Below are 26,376 nucleotides of genomic sequence, written 5' to 3' on the forward strand. Positions count from 1 at the left end.
TTTCTTTAATAGCATTTACTGTTACTTTGTACAGATGTAAAAAAAATTTAAAACTGGATATTCAGGGTTTTGTGTCCACATTTCATCATTGCTGTGATTTTTTAAAAAGTTTTTTTTATCTTGATAAGAACTTCTTGCTTTATACTTTTCTCCTAAGAATGCAGGACCAGTAGCTGGGAATTTTGAAAACATATGTTCCCCTTTGGTAAAAATGAGTCCCAAAGTCGGATTTTCCCAGAAAAATGTGTGTTGATTTCACACACATAAAGTTGTATTTCTTTCCCAGAAGACAGTACTTAACTTCCATTCATCCTTTATTCTCATGATATTGTGGAGTTTTAGAGTTTATCTTTTACATTGGTATCCTAATGAAAACGTTTCTGAAAACTGAATAGGCCATAGTGCAAACACCTGCAGCTTGGACATTATAGATATTAACAAGGAATGTCCTTTCTGCCCAAGGTTTTTTCAAATATGGAAAAGACCTTTTTCACTCAGAGAAGACAGTGGAGTGGTAAACAGGACTGCCTAAATAAATGTCATGATATATAGGAAACAGTAAAGCAATTAATCTTCTACTTGCCAACCATTTGTAAATGATAACCATGTTTTTCTTTCACTCACCTTTCCTTTGAGGAGCAAAATCTAAGCAGTAATACGGAATAATCATAAAAATACTTGTCCAACTGCAGTTTTACGCTGACTCCTCCCACAACTCTGCTGTTGGGGTTACATTATTTTCCCCTGGTTTTCATCATGGAGATCTCAGTGGCTCTGGCAATAATTTGCATAGAAAAACATGGTCACCGAGTTTCAGAATAACAGTATCCCTGGAAAATCTAACTGTATTTTTTCATTAGGTCAGGATTGAAGCTTCTCTGCCCACCTCATGACCTAGCCTGTATTTTTTATTTGAAGTCACGGTTAACCCAGGGTGTCTAAGAGAATTTATTCAAGTATTTATTGTCTCAAAGCTTTTGAAATTTTTACTGAAATGTTCTAGAAACCACAGCTGAGTAAAACTAGCACAACTATAAACACTGAATATTATCAATTAAGTATGTAAAAAAATCTTAATTTCTGAGCAACTGTACAAATCCTAACTATAAAGCTGCTTCTGACAGTTCAGCAATGAAACAAACAGGATGGCCTTACTCTTTTTAGATAACTCATATGTTTCTTCATATTTCTGCTCATCTTTTAATACACCTAACAAATTATTAAGAATCTTATTGCTACATATTTGCCTGCTGTGAATACAGTAAGCAATGCACTGTTGATTAATATTTTATAGTACCCAAAAAATTCTTTCTGGCCTAGCCAGTCTGCATGAAAATTTCAGAGCAAGTTGGGCATTGGTGTGCTGTTATTACTTGAAGCACAAAAAGGCTCTGAATACTATCCATTGTGATTAGGATTTCATAGCAAAGTTAATTAGCACTGGTATTGGAAGGTTTTCTTGTGCTAACCAGAAGTTTTATTTATTTGCCATAATACTCCGGTTTTTTTAGTCAGACCTCTGTGTATATTCCAAGAGAGATACTGATGTCTGGTGTCAGCACAAAACTCCCATTGCCTGTAATATACCCATTTATATATATATATATATATATATATATACACCAATCTGTATTACTTTATATTATAAATAGGAACATTTTTCTGTATCAAAAGTATGAAGATCAGCTGAAAACCTCTCTTGCTAGCAATACTTCTGGTTTCCTTTACCTACATAAGACTCCAAGGAAAACACTCTGAAGGGCTGGTGTTTAAGTTTGCTGCTTCCTTAATAAATTCCTGGGGAATGACTGAAAACACCTCTCATGATTTTTGAGCAAAGGATCCAAAAAAATAACTGTTATACATTTTTTTTTAAATGTTCATTTCTCAAGTTTATTCATTTTCTGTTTGTCATATATGTGATGAGTTGTTCATTGTGCCAGCTGTCTGCAAAGTTGCAAAGATATAAAATACACTTAAATGAAATCTTCCTTAATCCATATAAAAAAGTAGTTTTTCATATGTACTGTGCTGTTGAGCTCCTTTTCCAGATTGCTGTTTTAATGCAATAAAATGCTTTCCTTTCCTACTTTCTCAGTCCTGCTAACCAAAACAGAAGGATTCTTTCAATAAATTCATACACTCCTACCATTAAAAAAGGAAGTGAGAAGCAACGAGGAAAATTATATTTATGTCTTCAAATGAGAATGAACTTTCTCCATATACTATTCACACTAGGAAAAACATAAATCTCTTTTATATGTGAAACTTAGTGAAAGAATAAGGTTTTTTGATTGGTCTTCCTCTAACTAAGAGAAAGAGAGCCCAGATTTCATGTAGAAAGACTGAGATGAAACACAAAGTGTCTTAGTGCTATTCTTAGGAAGCAACTCTTGGATTATTGTAGATTTTTCTCTCTGTTATTAGTCAGTAGAATTCTGGTAACACAAATTGACTTGAGTCTAGCACTGTTAGTCTAATGTAAAAGCACCCTAAAAAATAGAAGAATGAGTCTTTAATGCCCTCTTATAGCTGGAGGAATCACACAAGTGGAAAACAAATGTCCAGGCTTGTTATCAATTGAAATAGCAGGATGTGATATCCTTCAGACACATGACACTTCTTGAAAGCTGATGTCTTCATATGAGTATAGAAACTAACCAGAAATGGGAAGGGGTTTGCTGTAAATGAGACATCAAGTAGACTGCTGGCTAATCATGAAAAATATATCAGCGAGTTGTGACCTTCTGTTTAATTACATGGTCCTTTGTCCATAGAGAAATGGCATATTTCATGTTTTCTATAGTGAGTTCAGGATTTTTCTTGGATTTGTGGGTGGTTTTGTTTTCAGTATCCTGTGAGTTTTCTAACAGAAAATACAACCCAGGGGAGGAAACTTTGCACTGAAGTGATTACATTAGTGTTATTCTGACCTTTTTCAATGAGAAAACCAGTTCTGAAAAGTATCTAATGAGTTGCCAGTAGAAGAGGAACAATAGCAGAATTGTGTCTTTGCATAGTTACCAGGCAGGGCAGAACTTTCTTCCAACACGCAAGTGCAGAGTACAGTTTTTAGGAATCAATGGGCTGGATTTGAAGATGATTCGCTACTTTGTTTCCTCTGCCCTCTTCCCTCTGATAGTAAACTCATGTGTCCAATATTGGCAGGAGGAGAGAAGGAAGAAAGGAAGAGAGAAACAGCTGAGGTATGCAGTAATCAGCAGGCAATTATATCAACATTGTTAAAGATATTTGCAGCTATTTTTGCTGGCAAATAATGTGCAGAGAGAAGCAATTAGTCACAGTCTACTCACAGGGTAAATACAAATAGCAACAAACTTGTTGATTTCAAAACCTAGGGCATCAAAAAAGATTCTGAATACTGACAAACAGAATACATCATTAAAAGTCATGTGCTCCTTACTGAATAAAAGAAAAAACCCTAGTCCTTCTTTCTGAGCAACAGTTATGAGATTCAGAGAGCACATATTGCAACTGTATGATTTATAATACAATTAAAACATAGCTGGAAGATTCCTCAGAAAGATGCATCATTTTATTTTTCATGTAACTGTTCTTTATTTGCAAGAATATATTGTTGTGCCAGTCCATTCTGTCTTTATTCCTAAAATAGCACATAATTTTTTGCTTTTTCACAGGATGAGGCAAAATTTGTGACATTTTCAATCCCTGTGCAGAAAGTTACAAATTTAGGCACCTAATGAGTATGTAAATATACATTGCTGTATTTCAAAGAAACAGAACTCTCTCTCATTTTTGTTGTCCTTAAAGACAAAAATTATATTCATTCAAATCTTATCTGACATAAGTGTCTGTAATAGTGCTACTATTTTCAGAGACCTTACACAGAACAAGCTGTCCACAGGTAGCCAAAATAAAAAACATGGCTAAGAGACTGATAGTTCTACGAATATAACTGTCATACTGCAAAGAGCAAGCCTGGAAAGTTATTAGAAAACTCCAGTTAAAGATGAGTAAACTGAGGACAGATAATCAAATGAGCCTGTGCCATAAGATTTGGCATGCCAACTAAAAATGCATAACTAGCATTTGTTGGCAGTTTGGAGTTGTTAATTTTCCCTTGTTTTCTCTTTCTAGATTAAGCCCCTAACCACTATGAAAACAGAGTTGTGATAACATCGTAGAAACAGTGATTTGAGAATAGCTGTAAAAAAAAGACTAAAACTGTGTTGACCTCTCAAAGATCTGGGTAGGGAAGATTTTCCCCCAAGCAAGGGAGGAAAGACAGAAGTCATATAAGTACACACCTTTGCCTTTGGGATCACCCAGAGATACATCGGCCTCTCAGGGCCCGCAGTAATCCTTCCTTTTTGTCTCAAGAAACATCGAAGGCCCTTTCCCACACTGGCCAAAAGGGGCTGTGCCAAGGGAGTGAGAAGGTGGAGCTATGAGTGAGCAACAGCAACCTGAGCATGCTCCAGATAAAAAGAGCATCACTTCAAGTGACTCTCACCCACCTTGTACATGGATTAACCAGGTACTGGCTGCTGTGCCCTGTGCTGCAAGCAACTTCCAACATCCGTCCAAAACTCTCCTGCCCAGGCGAGGCACATGGAGCTGAAGGACACTACCTGTGATCACCCAGGCATGCACAATGTGGCCTTCCAGGTAACTATGATTTCTTTTGATTTGTGGGGAAGAGGAAGGACTTAAAAACAATGAACAATGCTTACTTCAGTCCTCGAACAAAGAAAAAGCAATTTATGCTGTCTTCCTGCATCCACGTACTTTGCAGTGATATCCTGCCAATGTACAAGTCTCTTGTACAAAAAGTTGGAGCACAATTGACACATTCAGGAGTAGGCTCTGCCTATTGTCTTCGTCTGCTGCCTGGTACACTGTATCTTTGAAAAGTCTCCTAACTCAGTGATATTTCATAGGCTGGTGTATCTCACAACTAGCCCATGCACCTCTCCCATCTGCTGTATCAATTACTGCGATTTCCTGAGGGCAAATAATTCAGTTTTGTTGAAGAGACGCATCATTATGCAGCAGACGTACATCTCATCAAAGCAATGTATATTAATAATGTGAGAAAAATGATCACGTAATCACAGTGGGGCATATTTTCTTTCTTCCATGCATAAAATAAGTGCAACTGTCTTGTTCTGCTCCCAAGAAGGGCACAGAGCCAGCCCAGAGGGTTCTGCATGTTATGTGCATAAAGTAATGTTAACAGCCATTTTAAAAATGCAGATTTCAAAAGCAGAAGCACCAAAAAAAAAAATAATTGTTAACCAGTTAGCTATTGTTCTCAGTGCCCAGCACCCCTGCATTTTTATAGGAATTAGAACAGGGACAAGCAGAAATTTGCAAACCCACAGCCAGGCCATTCACTATGTTTATTATTGAAGGTGGAACAGGTCAGGGAGAAAGCGGCTCTAAAGAGTGCTGTATTATCGAAGTACCCCTTGCTTTCCTCTGCAGCCTCTGATCTTTACACTGCCCCTGAGCTCAGCTAGCAGTAAGGGTAGCACATAGTGGGGTATCAGCTAACACTATTCAAATAACACAGAAAGGTCTTTGGAAATGCTAAGCATGTGGAATATTATGTAACACCAGTGACATCCAGCCACTCTGGTGTTATATTTATTGAGCTATAGACAACGATAAGCAATAGATTAATCCGGTAATCTGCCAGTCAGGGAATATTTGTGGAATGTAAGGGAATTGTGGTCAAGTCCCTACTCCAGTCAATAGCTAATAATTCACACTAAGTGAGACAGCTTCAACAGGAGACAGAGACATAACTGTCTTAAAACATAAGCCAGTGGTTAGGGCATTCTCCTGGGTAATCAGTGCCCTCAACACATCTGTGCTTCAGAGCAGACAGACAAGCAATTTGAATTTGGGTCTCCCTCAGTTCATGTAAATCAGATAAGTGAGGACTTAATCCCGGGTGCATTTTCACACAAAATGTGTGTTCAAGATAGTGCATTCAGTTTCTAAAGTCTCTACCTACAAACTTACAGAGGAAGTAAGTCCCTCTCTAGCTGCATAAGCTCAATGCCAAATGCTTTTGAATGATGACCTAAGCTGAAAAGCACCTCTTTCCTCAGCAGTCTCTGTGGAGCACAGTTCAGTAACTCAGGTTAATTCTCTGCCTTACACAGCTAGCTCACCTGGGCAATGTGCAGGGAATCCAGGTGCTTCCTTTGCTGTCTGCCGCGATTGAAAGACGGGATGCAGCTTGATGCAAGCAAATGTCACTTTATTAGCCTGATAGCATGATTATATACACACAAGCAATTGTTACATCTTACTCTGATCAGTTCAAAAACTTGCTTATTCTATAACTGTGGCAACTCGCGCAAAGATCTCACGCTAGCTATTTAGCAATTCAGCAATAGTTAACGATAACGATGTCTGCAGTTCTTACCCCACGTCCTTGAGCAATCTGACAAAACATTCCTTGTATAGCCTCAACTTGATACTTAGTCCCTGCTCCTATACCTTCAGTAATTTTTCATGTCCTGTATCAGCAGGGCTTGTGACCCACAAGCTCGAGCGTATTCCTTTCAACTAACATTGTTACTTGTGGTCCTGCTTCCCAGGCCCCCTCCTGCAGCTGTCCATTGCAGAGGTTTGCAAGATCCTGCAAATCCTCTCTGATTTAAACAACGCAAATACCAAATCATAGAGACTGTGCAACAATGAAACCTGGCCGGAGTCAGGTTTTCTGGTTACTTTTGATTTCTGAAACACCAGAAGGTATTTATGTTTACACTATCGCTGACTCAACATGTAAGTGACTCCCTAGACAAAATAAGACACTGAAGGAAATAGGTAAGCTTCTGCATATAGAAAAATAAATCGCTTCACAGTAGAAGCCACTGAGAAGAAAACAATCTCATAATTTTTCCCTATTTTCTTGTATTTGAGCTTTTCTTGCACAAAGAATGAAGACTTTTCTTTCTCCAAGATGCAGTGTCTTCTAGTATTTTGCAATTAGTGTCTTTCTTAAATCACAAAATATAAACCTGTTCTGGAAAGGGATTAGTTTAAACCATTTTTAAGTATCAGTGTGGGATTCCACTCCACAGGTACCTTCAGATGTACCTGAGCCGATTCTGTGACTCAGGCAAGGTATCCCAGGGACAACTATTTGCAAATGAAGGAGATGGCTATTAAGGCAGTCAGGATGCAGGAGTCTTGCTACAGTCTTGCAGCGTCCTAAAGAGTCATATACTAACTTTATTGATCAGCTTCAGAATATTTTGCAACAACAAGTCGAGCATGAGAAAGCTCAAGGGTTGCTTTTAAAACAACTAGCTATGATAATGCCAATGAAAATTGTGAACGGGCAACTTTCACAATCGCAACCCCAACATGTGTCAGATGATTATAATGCAGAACTCACAGCAGACTGTAACTCTCGGGCTGAGTTCTGGAATGCAGTGCAGCACATTTTTGCTTCTCTAATCTCTTCTGTAAGAATAGTACATGCTCTTAATTTGCTTAGTAAATTAGGCTGCTAGCTTGCTAAAGTTTAATGATTAACGCACAATGGGATATAAAAAATAACGCAGTGACAAAGTAAACCTGGGTTAGGTAGTTTGTTTTATAAAGTCAGAAAGTTAAGAAAACAGCTCTTAACAATACAAAGCAGCTCAAGGCTAGCAAGTGGTGGATGAAGGATCATATCAAAGCTTTATTAAGTCAAGAATGAGAAGCATTGTACCTTCTGTTGTTGAAGGACTCTTAACAAGTTGAAGAGGTGGTAATATAGAGTAATCTGTCTTTTGACTGGTCAGTCATAAAAATGGTCAAAGAGGGATAACTATTCAAGCTCATCTGAATTTCACATTGGTTATTGATATTTAAACACACACATCCTTCTGTACTATAATAGGTTTTGTACTGTGTTAGCTAGGATGCAGTTAATTTTCTCAGTAGCTGGTGCAGTGCTGTGTTTTGGATTTGGTGTGAAAGCAATGCTGATGGCGCACAGATGGTTTTGGTTGTTGCTGGGTGATGTTTAAGTCAGGGACTTTTCAGTCTCTTGGGTCCTGAGGTCTGGAGGAGCATGGGATATTAGGAGGGGACACAGCCAGGACAGGTGACACAAACTAGCCAAAAGGATGTTCCATTCCATATGATGTCATGTTGAGTATATATAAGCTGAGGGAAGAAGAGAGAGGGGAGGACATTAGGTGTTAGTGTTTGCCTTCGCAAGTAACCGTTACAGGTGATGGAGCCCGGCTTCCCTGGGGCTGGCTGAACACCTGCCTGCCCATGGAAAGTAGTGGATGAATTCCTTGCTTTACTTTGCTTGTGTGTGTGGTTTTTGCTTTACTTATTTAATTGTTCTTATCTTAACCCTTGTTTTACATTCCTTTCTGATTCTCCTCCCCATTGGGGTTGTCAAAAAAGGACTGTCATGGTTTAACCACAGCTGGTAACTTCAGCCACTCACTCACATCCCCCTCACCCAGAGGGATGGGGAGGAGTTGGAAAGAAGTGTAAAGCAACCAAAACCAACAGTTTGCCATCAACATTGGTCTCACACCAAATCCTAAACACATCTCTGCACCAGCTACTATAAAGAAAATTAACTATCACAGCTGAAACTGTGATACAGTTAATAAACATTGCATCACAGAAGTGTAAAACTTCTTCAGCCTTACTGTAGTAGACCCTCAGAAGTCAGCTAAGCAACGTTAACTTTCAGAGAGGGTGTGCATCCATGTAGGGTAAAGTTCTATTAACCACATTAATTATATTTTTTTAAATGCATGATCCCGTGAAATATCACCTACTTCTTTTATACACTAAGCAGATTCCACTTGAACTGTTTACAGGCATGACATGAAAAATTCTGAGTCCTGTGTTATTGCTTTGTGATAATGCCAGTATCTGGGAGACTTAGAAGCGACTGTCACCTCATTAACAGCTCAAAATGGTCTCAAAAGAAAACAGACAGCAAACCTCAAATGTAAATGTACCTCTCATTCTACCTCTTTCTTTGATATCAGGGACATCTCAGTAAGCTTCTTGTATTAGTTTTGAGAAGATACATAACTCTACCTACACTTGCCATTCTTCACAAGCATGCTCTTATCCTTCAGTGCAGCGTAAACTTAATAAAACTCCAATGCAATTGTTAAGACCTACACGCTAAAGTTACCTGCTTTGGATGCTACCTCATAGCTAGAATCAACAGACTGCCACACTGTTTATACCAAAACGTCCAGGGATTTATGATTTTTCCCCCCCTTAAATGTCATGCGATATAAGGAATGTAAATCATCACCCTCATCTGCCCAATGCTACTCAGAAGATTGTCCATGTTAAGTGTCTGCATGCCAATGTAATACATTCTGTATCTACATCTACAATAATGTCATACATAAAGTATAGAAACACTACTGTGTCTCTTCCATTCACTGTAGTTTGGTTAACTTCTCTCTGATGGCACTGGCTAGAGTATCACTACAGTTGGCTACAGAATTTCCTGCTCAGAAATCCTACATTAATAGTAACCCTAAACCTGAGATTTTATTTATCTAGCTTGAATTTAGCCCTTATTTAAGAGGCAAAGGTTTTATCACTTCAGTGCTGATGGTTCAGATCTCTGCTAATTATGGCATTAAACAAATCACACATTTCTCAAGGAATGGTAAGAACTAGCTCATAAAAAGGAATGTTGGTGGGACAAAAAAAAACCTGACAAACTTTTAAAGGGAACTCAGAGGTAAACATTAAATAAATACAATACAAAAGGATGATAACAGCTAATAAATAGTTATTATTCATTGGCCTCCTATTGTTAGTGCTAGGATGTATTAAGCAGTTGGTACCTGTTTCTGTAGAAGAGCAAATTGCTCTTAAGAAGCTGAAGGAAGGATCCCCTTTAAAACTCTGCCTTTTACTCAAGCTACATAAGGACATCGGTACTGCCATAACATATGCAGCCTTCATACTCCATTTCATTCAAACAAGCTTATAATAACATCCTAAAAAATGCCATATATTTCCGTGTTTATCACCATTCTTCACAGTTTCCTAGATACTCTTGTCTGGTTAGTTGATTAAAACTATAGGTGTTATTAAGAATTTACACTTCATGAGCATAATTGTTGTAATTTCCCTTGGAAATTATGAGGGCATTGTACTGTATAACTCCATCGGATTCAGGCAGGAAATTACGCAGTCCTTTTCCACATTTTCAAAACATGTTTTCCAAAGCCATGTTTGGGTATTTTTTTTAAAAAGTGGGATATTACTCCATCTCTTACAGGAACATACATTTAACTTGCTCTGAGAGCAAAAGGATTTCCTATTTCTTTTTTTATGGCCAATTGTGCCAGTCTATCATTTTAACTTGTTTATCCTGCATTTCAGAATACTATCCAACTATCCTACTCAAAACTGACAACTTAAAGTTTTAAAGAAAACACTAATGTACTCAGAGGTGGGTGAGCCTAATTTACAACCTGTTTTAAAACACCTCATAAAGATTTAGCCTGCTGAATTTAAATCTGGCAGCACATGTTTCTTATCTGCTGTCTTTACAGCTTATTTACTATGGTTTAACACATAAATAATGAACTTTCATCCCTCCTGCCATTTACACTCAAATTTGTCATTTCACAGGAATTTATGAATGCTATGATTATTGATCAAAAAAATTCTTCCTCAGTATTTAAAATGCACTTTAACTCCTTCAGAATAATGACACTCTGGCTAGCAAAAGGTAGTACATGGGGGGAAATTTACATGAATGTTCTTCTATTACACTGAATACTAAAAATATAGCAAAGTTTTTAAATAAAAATCAGATGGCTTCATTTCAGCTGACAGAATCTAATCTGAAATCCAATTAAATCCAACATGGTAACTTAAAACACTTGCTTTTGAAGCATCTGTTTTCCACACAGTTCCTAAAGTACCCTGATTCTAATCTCCAAAGCTAATCTAATGACCCACCCTTAAACCATCAACAATTTAAGCAGCTGCCTGGATGCGCTGATAGCAAATCTGGTTTCATCACTAACTGATAGGGGTGGGAAAACTGTAACAGAGACTGTGTGCTCTTGTTAAAAGCACAACCAACAGAAGTTATGTGCTCTTTGCAAAACCAATCCTCTCTCAAAAGTCAGAGAGGAGATAGGTGAGAAGGAGATAGGATGGAAGGCCAAAGTATGTAGTTAGGCAAAAAGACTTGGCAATTGAACTGCAAATCTAGAGGAAACTGAAAAAGCATTGAAAGAGTATTTCACTTTCAAGTAAGAGATAGCTCTATGCCCTTGCCAAGTATTTTACAAGTATGAAATTTCAATCAGTAAAAGTACAGCAGAGTGTGGAAGCAGAAATGTAACTGCATAACACTTTTCATGTGATCATCATTAGAAGTAGATGGATCAACTCTGTAATCCTTCAAGCATGACCTAAAAGAAAGAGAATTTTCCTATCCAAGTGTCTCTAACTTGGTTTTAGCTTTCAGCTTCCTTGTGTCTACCAATTGAGTAAGTTCAGAAGTGACTAGGCATATCACTGGACCTGGCCTGGGCTTGTAACAGGGCTGTGCTAGCTATAGTCCCTAAGACTTGAACTCCTGTTTTCTGTTGCAATGTTTTGTTCTGCAGAAATATCCTGGAAGGTGGAAAAGAATACTGGGCAAATGAGATAGAGGTCTTCTGGCCCTGCTGGGTGCTTAGGTAACAGTTTGCTACAGCAGGCCATAAGCACAGAGAGTTCAGCATTTTGGTGAGGAATGCCTTCAGCAAACTCAGAAAGAGAAAGACTCAAGCAAACAGGAAAAAGGAATAGGCATTTCTATTTGTCACTTGAATACTGCCCTTCTTACAAGAAATTAAAAATAATTATTTTTGTTCAAGGCATACAGTTAAATAACATGCATTTTCACCAAACAAAATAAAAAAAGTTGTATAAAGGGAAGGATGAAGAGATTGCACTTGAAGAATCAGGTGTGAAGTATAAGAAAATCAGTCATCTTCATTGCACTCATTCAAAGACTGTTTTAGTCAACAGAATTAGATTCTTACTGAAGTAAACTTGTTATCAATAGCAGTTAACAAGTTTCTACTGAATTTGGAATATGCCAGAAATGTGGTATTTCTCAGTTGAAATGAGTGCTTTTTATGCTTGCATGAAAGAACACAAATCTACCATTCTGCAGTGCAGGCTATTTAGAGTGCCAGCAATCATGTGATGCTCTTACTAATTTTCTGTAACATTACTCATACATTCATATATTTTAATTACTCTATAAATAAAACTCTTATGTAATTATTGCAGTTGAGCAGTGGGTTGGACAAAATGACATCTAGAGGTTTCTTCCAACGCAAATTATTCTGAACTTCTGTTGTTTGTAGACAGCAACTTGCATGTTTATTGTTCTTCACACTGTCGGTGACAATAATCCTAAGAAATCTTTGCTTTTTCTTGCTTGTCAATAAGCATAGAAGTCATCAAAGAGACTATCCCCAGCAGTGTCTGTGTGTCAATTACAGAACTGTACCACTTAGACTTCACTGTGCTGTCCTGTATAGTGTTTTTAGGATATTATATCTCAACGTTACAGTTAACCTCAGCTTCTTGGATTTTTTTTCCTTTTTTTTCCCCACCGTATTGAGAGTTTCAGTGGAGGTTTTCATTATCAGCTGCAGAGGCAGCTATGGCAAACTCCTAAGACAGCATGGTTGGAAAGCAGAAGAGTAACAGAAGAGAAGAGCTTTTTGTAAAAGAAATACCTCCCTCTTAAGGGAATGCAAAGATACTTTTGTCTTAGAAGGAGGGGAACTCATTTATTGGCATCTGGTTTAATCAGGGCAAGAGCAGGTGAATCAATAGCTTCTTGCAACTCTCCCCTCTTCCCCCAGACACAAAGTTCCAGAAACGTTTTTACTGAAATTGACTTTTTGTGAAGTTTAAAGTCAGAGTATCTTTATGGAAAATACGTTACTGAAAAGTGTTCTGATTTCTTCTAAGGTCATGTTTCTGCTAAAAGGCAAAACTTAATTGATATCTAGTAGTACTGCCTATTCCTGCCTTTATAATAATTTACTATGATTAAGTCTATTCTGTATTGTTCATTTGGAAATTATTGTTTTCTCAGAAAGCTAAATGTAGATGCTAATTTACTGGGTTTATTACCATGTAAATAATGAGATACTTCTACTTCATGCAACAAAACACAATGAAATGAGCACACCGTAATTGCTGCCAGAAGAAAACACTGAAATATAAAACATTTGTATAAATTGTGGATATAAGTTATCTGACATTTTGTTTAAGCTGCTTTCTTACAAAACCCAAATAAGAACCAGCCTTTCAAGGATCATTAAAAAGAAATAATGTACCCTTCAAAACATTAAGAAACAAGAAAACTCAGCTTCAGGAAAAAAAAAAAGTAGAAATAGTGGAGTTGGTTATTGCAGTACTCTCAGTACACTCTGATAAAAAGTATATCACAGAGAATTAATGTAGTAAAACTAACTGCTCTTTCCCAAGATACTCTGAGTGTTTTGTCCCAAGAGCAATAGAAGTACATATTTGAAAAAGAATATGCATTTACTGCATATGCCTAAGGAGTATATATACTGGAGCAAAGGTACTAAGAGCCTGGACAAGGCTCAAAAAAGCAGTTTTGCCCTTGACGGGGAGAAGGGCTGGATCTCTGTAAGCTTGTTAAACCAGTCCAGAGGCAAAAGGCAGCACCAGGAGGTCATGTGAGCTTGGGTCAAGAAAACAGCAGATTCACATTAGCTAAGCACCATCCATGAGTGACAGAGCTTTGGGTAATAGTGCAGGGACTTGAACGTCCAAGCTCTGTACTCTGAGTTTTGGATTCCCTGTACTAGTAAAGTAAAACATGGAAGCACAGGCATCAGGATATAAATCAGTTCTTACCACACATGAGAAAGGCTTTGAGCTTTTGACTTGAAACAATACAGTTTCTGGTCTCATCATGCCCCCAGAACAACAGCAAAGGTGTGAATGTTATAAATCTAAAAGGTCTCAAAGGCAATTCAGAGAATCAAGAATTCACAGAGAATCAAGAAGTCACAAAATAAGAAGTATTCACAAAATACTAATCAGGTATGGTTTTTTTCTTTTTTTCTTTTTCTTTTGCATAACCTTATGTAAATTCATAAATCTCAAATTCAGTGTCAGTAATTGGCTGTGATAATATATCCAAGAGAGATATTTTAACAAAACCTGAATTTAATTTAAAATTCATAAACTGACAAGGAAGCAAGTTCTGTTCTCAGAAATACATTAAAGAAAGAACACAGAAAATTGACAGGATGTGTAGGATTCAGAAAAATGTTTTCTAATGTCATGGCTTCATACACGACACAAAAGAGGCATCAGAAATGGTGATCAGAGGGAATATTGCAGACAAGGAGCTGATACAGAAGCATTTTCTCCCGAGAAGTTGGAAAAAAAGAAGGTGGAAACACTGTCTTTGTCATAAAATATTTCAGTCAGGTGGGGCATACACATTACTAAAGACCTGCTCATCTAAAATGGGGGAAATTTCAGACAAAAGCAAACTGGAGGCAACCGTGTGACGTACAACTGGCCAGAGAAAGAAGAGGAAAATACAATACAGATGACACATGAATGCATTCATTTTTAAGTTTTTTGACTGGACATTAGTTTAAGCCCACATAATGAGTAGCTCACTATGAAGACATGAGAGGTTAAAAAAAATCCAACAGATATTTTACTACTGTCATGCATTAATATTTTCACATCCACACTCCAGAAATAATCTACTCTAAAAGTTCCATTAAAAACTTCTAGTACCTTCCTGTGTTGTAATCATAGCTACTTGCAAAATTGGTGAATGTACCTGAAGCAGCACATAAAAAATAGAGGTTTCCTGATGCTTGTGGGTATTCTTCTCTATCTTCCATTTTTTTGGGGTATGATCAAAGGCAGCAACGGTATGCTGCCAAAGAAATGCCTCTGCTCATAAAGTTGAAGTGATTTCAGATTTACAGTGATGGGAAGGATGAGTTGGACTGTTCTGATATGCTCCTCTGGGAACTAAACCTCTGAGATCCTAGGAAAGGAAGGTGGTAGACAGTGTCTATACCTTCCTCTTCAAAAAAGCCAGCAAAAAGGGAAATGTCAAAACAAAAAGAATAAGAGGACTTGCAGAACAGATTGAAACAGTTGAAAAATGGACAAAAGTAGTGGCAGTCAATGACAGCTTGATTTTAATCAAAGAAACCAATTCCTCCCTGAAAAAGTTCAGCTGAAAGTGATCTGCCACTACTTTGTGCAAGTGTAGTAGAGATACTACTACTAGAGATGGCATTTTCTCAGGCACACTGTGTCTGAGGCAGGAGAATTTTATTTTGCAGCTCTGCAGAGTATGGACTTTGCTGTGCCCCTGCTGGCAGAAGTCCATGTGCTCCACACAGCCCTTGGTTTAGCCTCAGCAAGGACCAACACTGCCTGTGAGCCAGATCTGATACCATGTTTGGCCATGAAAAAAGAAGAAGGGTTTGGATCCTTTCTCCCTTTTCTTTATGTATCTGCTCAGAGTTAGACACAAAGTGGTTTTTGATTTCAAATTTTCTGAATACTTTTTAATGTCAATGTAGGAAAGCATTTGCAACAATAACATAGCAACATAATAATATTCTGAGCATACTCAAATACATTGTAGACAATGTGAAGAGATGTGGATTGATGCATTTTATATATTAATACTCAAAAGACAAAATAGGTTATATTCTCAAGACAAACAATGTATTTCACAAATTCAAAGAGCCAGAGCCTGGGGTTTTGGGTGTTACGGGCAAGTTCCTGGCCCAGGGAGGATGCCATGGCATTGGGGAAAGCAATAGGGGAGCAGGGGCTCTGGGGATGGTGGTGAGGACTGAGGGAGGGAGGGATGGAACGTGGGCTTTGAGCTGTGACCAGGAGAGAGGACGTGGTGCCACAGGGAGCATAGCCACCTGCAAACATGAAAACATGGCTTGTCAACCCAAAGGGCTGGACCCTCCTGATTTATAATGTAGGTTCAATAATCTGTGAGAAGCACCAGTATACAATATACCCCAAATTTAAGCCAAGGAATAAATGATATTTCAATACTATGAGCACTTGTTGTCCCTAAGCTGAGAAGCCAACCTCCTACAGCCACTGGAGAGTGCTCCCAATTACCAAAAATAATAGCAACTTAGGTGAAAGCATCTGCATCTTTCAAGTTTGCTTTATTTCACAGTCATAACCGAAGACAGAAAGAAATTGAGTTTAGTGAAAATACGGCCAAAAGTTACAGTGCAGCTCCATGTTGCTACACAACTCCTACCACCACCACCCCTCCAAAAACTGCAACCAGGAGGCCTGAGAGACTCCTGTCTATGTCATGCTGAGTTTTCTCCTAGGGGAATGAATAGCAGCTTCTACATACATACTCCTCCACACTATTGTAATTACTGGCTGTGTGTTAATTTTGCCCGTGAACTGGTTCAGGTTTCTCACTAAAACTAACTGTGGGCTTTCTAGGACTTCCAGCAGCAGGAAGGCCAGACAGAAGGCAGAGGCCAGAGCAAGGTCTGCGGTGGGCCTTGCTTCACACAGCAGTTTGAGGAATGCAGTTACCACAAATAATAGTGAGGCAAAAAGAAAAGGTAAACTTGCCTGCAGCCTGCCACCGGTCCAAGTGGCCTGGCACAGCAGGCCAGCTACTCTCAAGAGGGTAGGACATGGCTGCCGGCTCAGGAGAACACTGGGTGCCTTCACTGTGATCTTGGCTGGACACGCAAGGGCAGGTGACCGGTCACGCTGCCCTGGCACGGCATTAAAATGGGGAAGGGCAAGTGTGGCGCAAGGGCCAGGCACAGTTACGCTGCTGCCTTTGGACGCCACGGTCACCTGCTGCCTGTCACTGGCCTATTCACAGGCACGTACCCATGGGACAAGTGCTTCCCTCTGCCTGTCCTCACCGGGCTGGTGGGACGAACACAGCATGAGCATGGCAGCCCCCACTGGTGTGCCCAGCAGCCCTGGGGGCTGTGCCTAGCCACCTGAAGGATGGTCCTGGCACGTGGTGGAGGTCAGGTTGTTGCTGTTCAAAATTTTTAATGCAGCCAGGTTTATATGGGTTAAGGTAGCAAAAAAAGTGTGTTCCTGATGAGAATGTGCTATCTGGCCAGATTTCAAGTTTGTGCTACAAAGCCCATGGATTCCAGCTCCCTTTAAAGGACTGTTACTTGTCACCTTATCCCAGCAGCTTTTCTGAAGAATAAATGTTTTGGCTTAGTTACACTTGTAAAACAATAAGCTCCACCTCCTGCAATTCAACCGTTCTCCAGACATAAAATTAAAGTTCTGCAAAGAGAAAAGCAACAAAAACAGGAGGTTGTCAACAGGAGGTGCTGGGCAAGCTGGTTAATTAGCAGCTCTACCATCCCCACCTGCACCTCTCACCTTTTGGCATGTATACAGTGGTGGTCTGTATGGGGCGCTTTTCAGCTCTGAGAAACACTGGTATTTTCCCCCCCTTCACTTCCCTTTTCAAAATGTGTGGCTGGCTTGGGAAAGTTGACAGCCAGGGTCTCACCCCTGGGTTTGCCTGATGCTGATCACAGCACTGGTGGCAGACAGCAAAGCTGGAACCGTGCACTCAGTGCAGACGGGGAACTCATGAGACTGCTTCAGCCATCTGCCAGTGGGGTCTGGGTTTTTTGCACCTTACTTGACAGGCATGCACCCCTCTCACAGCCTTGGCATCCTTGTTTTCCAGGAGGATGAACACATCCATGTTGAGAGTGATCTGCATGAAAACAAACATGATTCAGCAGATGATGAGCAGCCACGCTCAAAAGGGTAATGTCTTTTGGATGAGTAAGTTTTCCACTCACTTCATCCTGGCCTAAGCAATAAGCTGCCAGCTTTTCTGTTTCTGGAGTGACAGCTCTAAATTTCACTCCCATACGCCTGTGCTACACAGACCTTTGTATTGCCTAGTAATCGGTGAAATACAGAAACACATTGTATTTAAGATTATTATACCTTTCAACTGATACATGTGATTGTGGAGCTATCCTTCCAAAGCCTTGTAAATTAAAGGAGCAATTTTTTTATTATTATTTTATTTTTGTCCATTTTTATACATTTGTACTTTTCCAGTATTTCCATAAGAGCCTTTTTTAAAGAGAGGACTTACAGTGATCACTTTCAGGAAGTTAAAGATTCACTATTGTCCTTCAGTTTCAATAGCTATTTACCCCTATACAAAATTGGAATAGAATAGCTGTAAAAAAAAAAAGGCATTTTGATGGAGTAGAATTTTTACATTTTGTTTAGCACTGGTGTCAGGTGACCACACAGTAAAAGCACAAATCTACATTTTATACTTGAGTATTAGGGTTTTTTGGAAAGAACTACAAAACCTATACAAGACATTAAAAAATATATATGATATTTAAAATTATAAAGTCTTAGTATTTTTCTGTCATTGAGTCTTCATATAAACCTTCATAGAAATCATACTGTACTTCTCCCCCGATTTCAATGACTGCATTCTGTTATACAGCACACTATTTCAGATCTGAACCTGTCTTTTTCCCACAGCACCAAGCCTGTCAGAGTTCAAGGAGTGTCTGGAGGATGCTTTTAGTCATATGATTTGGTGTTAGGTAGTCCTGCAAGGAGCAGGGAGTTGGACTCAATGATCATTATGGGTCCCTTCCAACTCAAGGTATTCTATGATTCCGTCAGCAGATTCTAGCAACTCACTGGATATCTCAGATAGGAGTTTGTCTTAATCAAACTGGACTTCGTGGAAAGATCTCGTGTACAAATGATATATGCGGAAGTAGGTTTAAATTATGTTTTCAAGTTGTACACACAGAGCTTAAAGATTTGTTCATATGATCAGGTTTACTGCTGTTATCATTAAAATACTACTTCAAAAATCTAGCAAAAGTACTTAGAATTCACTTAAATACTGTCTCATTTCTCCTCTGTTTTTTGGAGATTTGTCATTCCTTTAGCAGTACGCAGGATTAAACGCTCTCTTGTTTAAAACTTTTAGTGTCTTGTCTAGCAAAAACAAACACTGAGATTTCGTAGATCAAACATCCAAGTTTGAAGGCCTCTCCAGTGGCAGGTATCCAGCCTTACTGATAAATAAGCTAGCTAATTGGAGAGGCAAGTGTTGGCATGCAAATGGCTGTGCAAGGTCAGTGTGGTCTCTTCCCCTCAAACCTGGGCCCACAGTCACTTAACAAGAGGCATCTCTGCATGGGAACAGGTTGAGCTGGGGTTGAGACCAAGCCTGTATGTTTTTTTCTCATTCTTATTTACTTGTACTCCCATGGAAAGCCAAGGGACAAGTAAGGTTTAATTCACGGGGAATTACTGTTCCTGAGGTCCTCTTGTTCTTTCATCAGCAGAGGTACCATTATCTCTGGAAGCGAAAGCCCCTCATAGGCTGGAAGCGGAAGAGCACTTTGCTCTGTTCTGATCACATTCAGGCTATGGCCTGTTCTGTGCTCTCCGGCTTTGTACTTTGCTTAGGTTAATGTTTATGTTGAGCACCTGACAAGGGCAATGCTATCTTTACCAAGTTATTTTTTGTACATTAGCTCCTAAAAGCAGGCACTAATGTGATCTGATGTCCTTCTTGTATCTGCTTAAAAGGAAGGCATTCACAAAGCTGCCTCTGCTATGAATGTGTCTCCAGTAGGGGAGAGCCTGTAACCTGAAACACAAGCCCTTTGAAAGATCAGTGTGTTGATAACAAGGGTTCACTACCTGTGCAAGGTGTTAACATTCACTTACAGAGTACATGCAGACTAGAAAAAGGATTTCTGTTGCAAAATGCAAGCAAGAATAGTTATGGCATATACAAATATTTCACATTAAGGTTCTCCTTTAATTGTGTGTGTTACTTGGTTTTTAAAAATCTTTGGTTAAGTAAAAGCAACATGCTGCACTTTAAGCATGTAGAATCATCTTTTAAAAAATAGTGTTTCCTTAGTAAAATAACTAATTTTCATAAGGAAGATGTTTTTCCTGTCACCTTTCAGAACAGAGCTTCATATTTATGACATGTATGCCTAAACATTTAAGATATCCACGTACCAAAGTGATAATCATCTAAACTGATAAAATAAGAAAAGAGAGAGAGTGAGAGATGTTAGAGCGCAGAAGACATTACAAGGAACTGTAATCTTAAAATAGCAATTTTAAGCCCCAAAGGACTCATAAGTACCAGTAACAGATAGTAGATAATATTTTTTCCTTTTTTTGGTCGATGGATGAACTACAAATTTGATAAAGGACCTCTACTTTATTCATACATCCGTTTCTCATTTCTTCTTTTCTTTCTTTTCCTGTTGTTTCTAACCTCTCTGCTGAGATTGGGCAGATAACCTAATGTTCTTACAAGTAGAAAGAAAATATCTATGATTTGTGAGGCAACAGGAATTCCCAGAACTAAAACTGAAATACCAAAAGCAATCAAGATTTCTCAGAGACCATGTTACTCTTTGTACTAGTTAAGAGTATATTCTTGCTCTGTTGTTCTGAGTACTTATATGAATTAAGTTAATATTCCTTGTTTCTTTCCAATTTCTTTTAATTTTTTTTTTATTTATTTTTTTAATTTTTTTGTGCAGAAAAGAAAGATATTCATTCTGAATTTCAGTACGAATCAGTATGTATCTGACTCCAGCTGCATCTAGTTTCCACAAAAGAACAGTCTGGATAATTAGCATCTCTAGATTTGTTACCTTTATACACTGTAGAGTGTAACACACCACTTTAGAGAAACAGAGATATAGCTGTTTCCAGCTATACTTCCTTGTCAGCTTGCACAATACAAGAGTGTTTATTTAGTTAAGGTTTTTTAACTGAAATACATCTGCATCACTTAACATTGGAAAACTGTGTGGAATTAACTCTCTTAACTACTATTTCCCTGTATTTCAGCATCCCTCATGAAATCACGCTGTACTACCCTTAGTGAGATGAGAAAAGAATGAAAGTGAAGTACATAATAATTAGAAGAAAAGGTACTAGAATAGGACATTCAAATATAACAAATAATTTTAGCTTCCATGAACTGATAATTATTAGATGAGAAATTAATGTAATTAATAAACAAATTTTCAAATATCCAGAAACATCTATGCACACTTTAATAAGGTTTTAGGTGGCTATTGGTTATTTTGCATACACAAATGCAGCCTTAGGCCTTCACAACTATAGCAACACTACTGCTCCACATAGCAATGGTGGGCTGGCTATATTAACAGTCTTTGCAGGCCTGGCAATGGGCACTGAATTTTTACCTGCCCTCCCAGTTTGCACTAACCCTGTTAACAGACATCCTCAGAGAAGAGCTGTACTTCAGAGTCTAGTAGAACTGACCCCCTAACTTTGGCCTCCTAGATAGCTGATAATTTTGCCCATTAGTTATCTGCCAGATTTTCCCTTGTTCGACATCAAACCGAAGAAGTCCTCCCAAAAGCTCAGCAGACGTCAGCAGGATTTTCTTTAGTACGTTGGGATACAAATTTAATCCTTACCAAGTGCAGCATACTCCAGTGGAGAAATTTTCATCTATTTAACCTGATCTTCCTGTGCAAATTACTCTTCTTTTTTATCTACAGCCTAAATATCTCCTGTTTTGTTGGGGTTTTTGTTTGTTTTTAATTCTCCTAGGTGTTTAGAAAAGAAATATGATAAAGCTTGTGACCTTTGCAAGAAACATAAACCCACAATTCAATATGTGATCTATGGAATTTTAATAACAGGTACAGTATATTACACCTAAGGTCGCTGAAGCCTTTTTTTTACTTACCTATATGAGATTATAGATTGTGCATGTCTTCTACCTGACACAATAACTCTTGATTGTCTTAAAGAATGCATTTGAAGGGAAGTAGAAGTTAATTTAGTCCCAGAGAAAGCTCCAGACCAGAAAATCTCTGCTTGTTCCCAAACTTAATAGAAGCACAGATCTTGTTATACTTCTCCTCCAGCATGTTTGAAATCCAATTAGCAATTACTTTTGAGATAAAGGGTAGTTCAGGTTTTGTGTCTATTCCATTACCAGCCCCCTCCAAGAAGCCTGTTAAATTACAGTTTTAGGAACTTGCTCAAAAACATGAAATCTCATTAGAAAGAGTCAAGCATCAGCTTGCACTGAACTTAAGTCAGCAGGCTAGAAATGAAAGTTTTATGTTCTGACTCATATCACTCATTATCCACAGCAAATGTTTGCTAGAGGAAATGTGTTTTATGTCAGCATGCACTGCAAAGTATTTCAGATATTCTTCTTTGTCCCTTTCCTAATTAGCCAGTAGACTGGTTCATCTCCTTCCACTTCACCGAGTTTTTTTTGAGATCCTCCCACTTGAACATGGAGAACACATAGACCTAAAACGTCTGTGTGATAGGCATCAGTGTACCATAAAGTGGTTATAAAAGGGCTGCTGCATGCATGCTGAATATCCTGCCCTCCTAGCGTCAGCTTGTATTGCTTTGTCATAGTACAGGCATATCCTGGCTTCAAAAAGTGAGTGAGTTCCAAGAATATGTCAGGATTTCATATGTTAATTCCATAAAAAAACAACTTGCCTTACAAAAAACAGTAGTTCTTCTTCCTTATTTGCCATAGACAGAATTAGATTATTATTTACAAGGACTGAATATTTCATTGGCCAGCATGTATTAGCCATGAACCTGCCAAATGACAAACCATTTCACAGCTTCTTTATGAAATAAACTACTTCTAAGCTTCCCAATTATTTCAGAGGGCCATCAAATCAGGTAATTGACAAATGTTTCTAAGTGTTTCTTTATTGGATAAACTTATCCTAGTGTGAAAGAAGAAACAAGACCCATTGTTCTCAGTTCACAGTTTTTACACAGGAAAAAGCAGTCCTGTAGATTAGTTTAATTTTCCCAAGTAGTTAACTTGTTTGATATTAACTTGGCTTGGCCAAAGCATATAACCTTCTTTGACAGGATGAAGCCACCTTTGATACCAATAAGCATATCATAAACAACATTACCTGTGAAAGCAAAATTTTTCAGTAATTAGGCCAAGAGTCAGAAAAGCACTAAAAGATAAACACAGGTCTGACCTCAATCACATCTTTAAATTTAAGATTTATTCTGTTTTTAAAAAGACCAGCCTAACTGATATGTATATTCTTGTCTCTGTGGCAGCATACTTGGCAGTAGTTATTGCAGCCTGCACCTTGAATTTTCAGAGGGCCTTGCCACTCTTCGTCATCACTGTCCTAGCCATCTTCTTCATCTGCTGGGATTTTTTAATAGCTAAGTATGAAGACAGAATTGCTGCATTCTTTTCCCCTGGAGAAATATATCTGAAGAAACAGTGGTTTTGGCTGAAATGGTAAATATTAATTATTTCCTGTTTATGCAGAAGAATAAAGCTTTAGCCAATTTACCCCTGTAGTTTCATTTCAGCTTAGACCCCCATAAGCACAGGCAGATGGTTCAATCAGACAAATTGCAGTAAGATCAAAGAACACATACAGAATAATTCAATATTTTCCAGTTTATACATGTCAGGCACACCTTTAAGGTTGCAATACAGTAAATAGTTATCAAAAATCTGGACAGACTGTGTATAAAAATTCCTCAGATTGACATAGGACAAGTTCGTGGTTGCAAGAGAACATGTTTACAGAAGTTCAGATGTGTTGTAGCCTTCTGCATTCATTTTGCAGGCCAAAAAGTGCCTCACTGTCACTTGTTCAGAGAGCTGTGAGATTCGCAAAAAACTTAACTCTAACATATGCAAATTGTTAAAAACTGTGTTATCTAGACATTACTTATTCACATACCCCCATAGCAATTTTTACTTGACCTTCAGGAGTCAAAACATACCAGCCACATTTGGTATCACAATAAGATCATATAACCTTATTTGGGATGGTAGGCATTCACTAGAGCTGGTAGTTACTTATTCCAAGTATTCCTGAGCAGTTATCAGGAATATTTAAATCACTCCTTGGAAAATGGGGAACCAAAGAAGGCTTGTAGACCAAAAAAAAGACCAAATGAAATCTCATTAAAAAGAAAAAGGAAACTGGCCAGCTGCCTTCTATCTCAGCTAGGTCACCTTCTATCTGAAAGACTTTAAGGAGGAGTCATTCTGGTTCCAGGAAAATGTCCCAACTTATTCTTAAAATTTTGAAGTAGTGTTGCCACAGGAGCAGGAACTTCTAAGAAAGATTGTGGTCCTTCTGCTCAGGAGCCACATTACAGAGCAGTCACACACAGGCACATCCATTAGACAATCTGGCAGCCTCTTTGGTGGCAGGAGCAAACAGAAGAGGAAAGCCCTGGTGAGCAGACAGAACAAGCTGGGGACAGCAAGTGCTGTATTACCTTGGCTGCAATCCTTAAGTTGTACATATCACAGATTAAGCGCTTAACTGCATGTCACAGATTCCTCCAAAAGACAGAAAGTCTCTCAAGTGTAGAAAGTGTTATTCAGCATTGCAACGGCCAAGCCATTTTGTGGAACTGGCCTGCAATATTTTTGATCCAGGTCTACAAGTGGAATCCAGGTATCTAGATACCACCAAAATTAGTGGAAGAAACAGCTGTTAGACATAGGTAACAGTAAAGAACTGGGACTATGCTTAGTTTTTCCCTTCTGTAAATGGGATGATGTATTCCCTTGGGTCTCGTGCTCTTGTAAAGTTTACCTTCAGTATGCAAGTTGAACACGGTTCACAGATGTACACGTTGCTCTTGACATTGTTTCTGAGATAGCTAAAATTGTTGTGATTAAAAGTTATTTTTCTAAACAGACTACAGGAAAGTTATTTTTCTAAACAGACTACAGCTGTTTACAAAGAAGTAAGCAGTTCATAAGTCATTCCTCCATACTGTGCATTTCATAGGCCCATCAGTTAAACAGCACAGTGCTATTAAAAAAACCACAGCCTCTATTGCCCAGAGCTAAGAAAAGATTCCACAAAGAAGACAGGGAAGGAAAAAGAGGATGGAATGAGAAAGGAGAGTATCTTCTCACACTTCTTTAAAATAGAAATAACACCCAGACAAGAGTCACTTGCACTTTATTTGGTTTCCCCCACACTCAGACTTTGGGGACATGGTTGGAGGACATTTGCTCTGGATGCCACCATGGGATGTTGTCAAAGCTGCATCAGCAAAGGCAGATTCCTGCTTGTGTAGAGCTACATGTTTCAGCTTAGTATGTTACTCACAGAGTTCAATCACAGAGATGTAGTGTTGTGGGGAGGGGAAGGGGAAGGAAGATCTGGTCTTCTTCAAGGTGTCATGCCTGACACTTTTTTTTTTTTTTCCTAGGGTGTTGTGTGCAGCTCTTATTATAGCTGTCATCTGCTGGATCATCTTTGACACAGCAAAACAAGGATCCCGTCAGCTGATCTCCTTTGGTGGGCTTGTACTATATGTTCTCTTGATGTTTATCTTTTCCAAATATCCAACCAGAGTGAGTATTTAGCCCATGTTGGACTTTTTTGTTGGTTTATTTGTTTGATTTTTGTTCAGTGTCTCAAAAGCTATTCCCCTACCCTAGCAACAAGTTCAGTAAGAGTAACAAACCCACAAATGCCAAAATTTAGGCTTGCTAAAACCCAGTGATGTATTTCATTTTAAAACCCAGTGATGTATTTAATTTCTGAGGAAAGCCATTTTGCTCTGACATCTTGGGGAGCATGTGTGGGGCTTTACCAGCCCCTGGCTCTCACTGTTTAGGAAGGCTGCTGCCCATCCTTTGTTCCAGCCCTGATGCAGATCGGAACACGTTGGTCCTGGAGCACTGAGGCAGGCCTGCACCTTGCTTTCCGCCCACAGGAGGCTCACTACAGTCCTCTGGATGTCACAGGCACTTATTTGAGGACACATCATCACATCAACGCACATCACATAGCACTGAAGACATGCTTCCCCCATGTAGCTCTTAACCCCTCACAAGTTTGATTCCCACTGTAAATGCAGCAGCTGAGGCCAAGCTGAGTTCTTCCTCCCTTTTTGGTAACCCACTCCCATAGGTTCGTCGATGCCATTTGTTTTAATTTTCCAGTTAAAATGTCCACTCTGAACTGCTGTGATATTACAAAGGGATTAGTTCAGCCACCACAACTCCTACCTCAGTTTTTACCCCTGTGCGCACACCTAGCATACAGCACATGCTTTCATCAGTCATACATTAATCCCAAGTTTCAGTAATACTTTTTCAACACTCTTGCATCAGTGCTGAGACTATTTTAACAGAAAAAGTCCCCTCATAAGGGACTAAAGGACCTGTCACTCCCCATCCTTTGTAACTGCTGCTGAGGTGAAAACTCTTGTACTCCAAAT

The 26,376-nt window shown here is 38.7% G+C and overlaps 1 protein-coding gene across 1 annotated transcript in view; it reads left to right on the top strand.

The window, feature by feature from the left end:
• The first annotated feature begins 4,519 nt into the window (after positions 1 to 4,519).
• Positions 4,520 to 26,376, top strand: part of SLC28A3 (solute carrier family 28 member 3) — a 46,454-nt gene continuing 24,597 nt past the window's right edge. The window contains exons 1-5 of the mRNA XM_040579990.1: positions 4,520 to 4,650; positions 17,777 to 17,859; positions 21,706 to 21,797; positions 23,218 to 23,407; positions 25,360 to 25,504. Of these exons, the coding sequence (XP_040435924.1) occupies positions 4,594 to 4,650; positions 17,777 to 17,859; positions 21,706 to 21,797; positions 23,218 to 23,407; positions 25,360 to 25,504 (567 nt within the window). The 5' untranslated portion in view covers positions 4,520 to 4,593. The remainder of the gene's footprint in view (positions 4,651 to 17,776; positions 17,860 to 21,705; positions 21,798 to 23,217; positions 23,408 to 25,359; positions 25,505 to 26,376) is intronic.

This window comes from Falco naumanni, chromosome Z (assembly GCF_017639655.2).
Source record: "Falco naumanni isolate bFalNau1 chromosome Z, bFalNau1.pat, whole genome shotgun sequence".
Lineage (NCBI taxonomy): Eukaryota > Metazoa > Chordata > Aves > Falconiformes > Falconidae > Falco > Falco naumanni.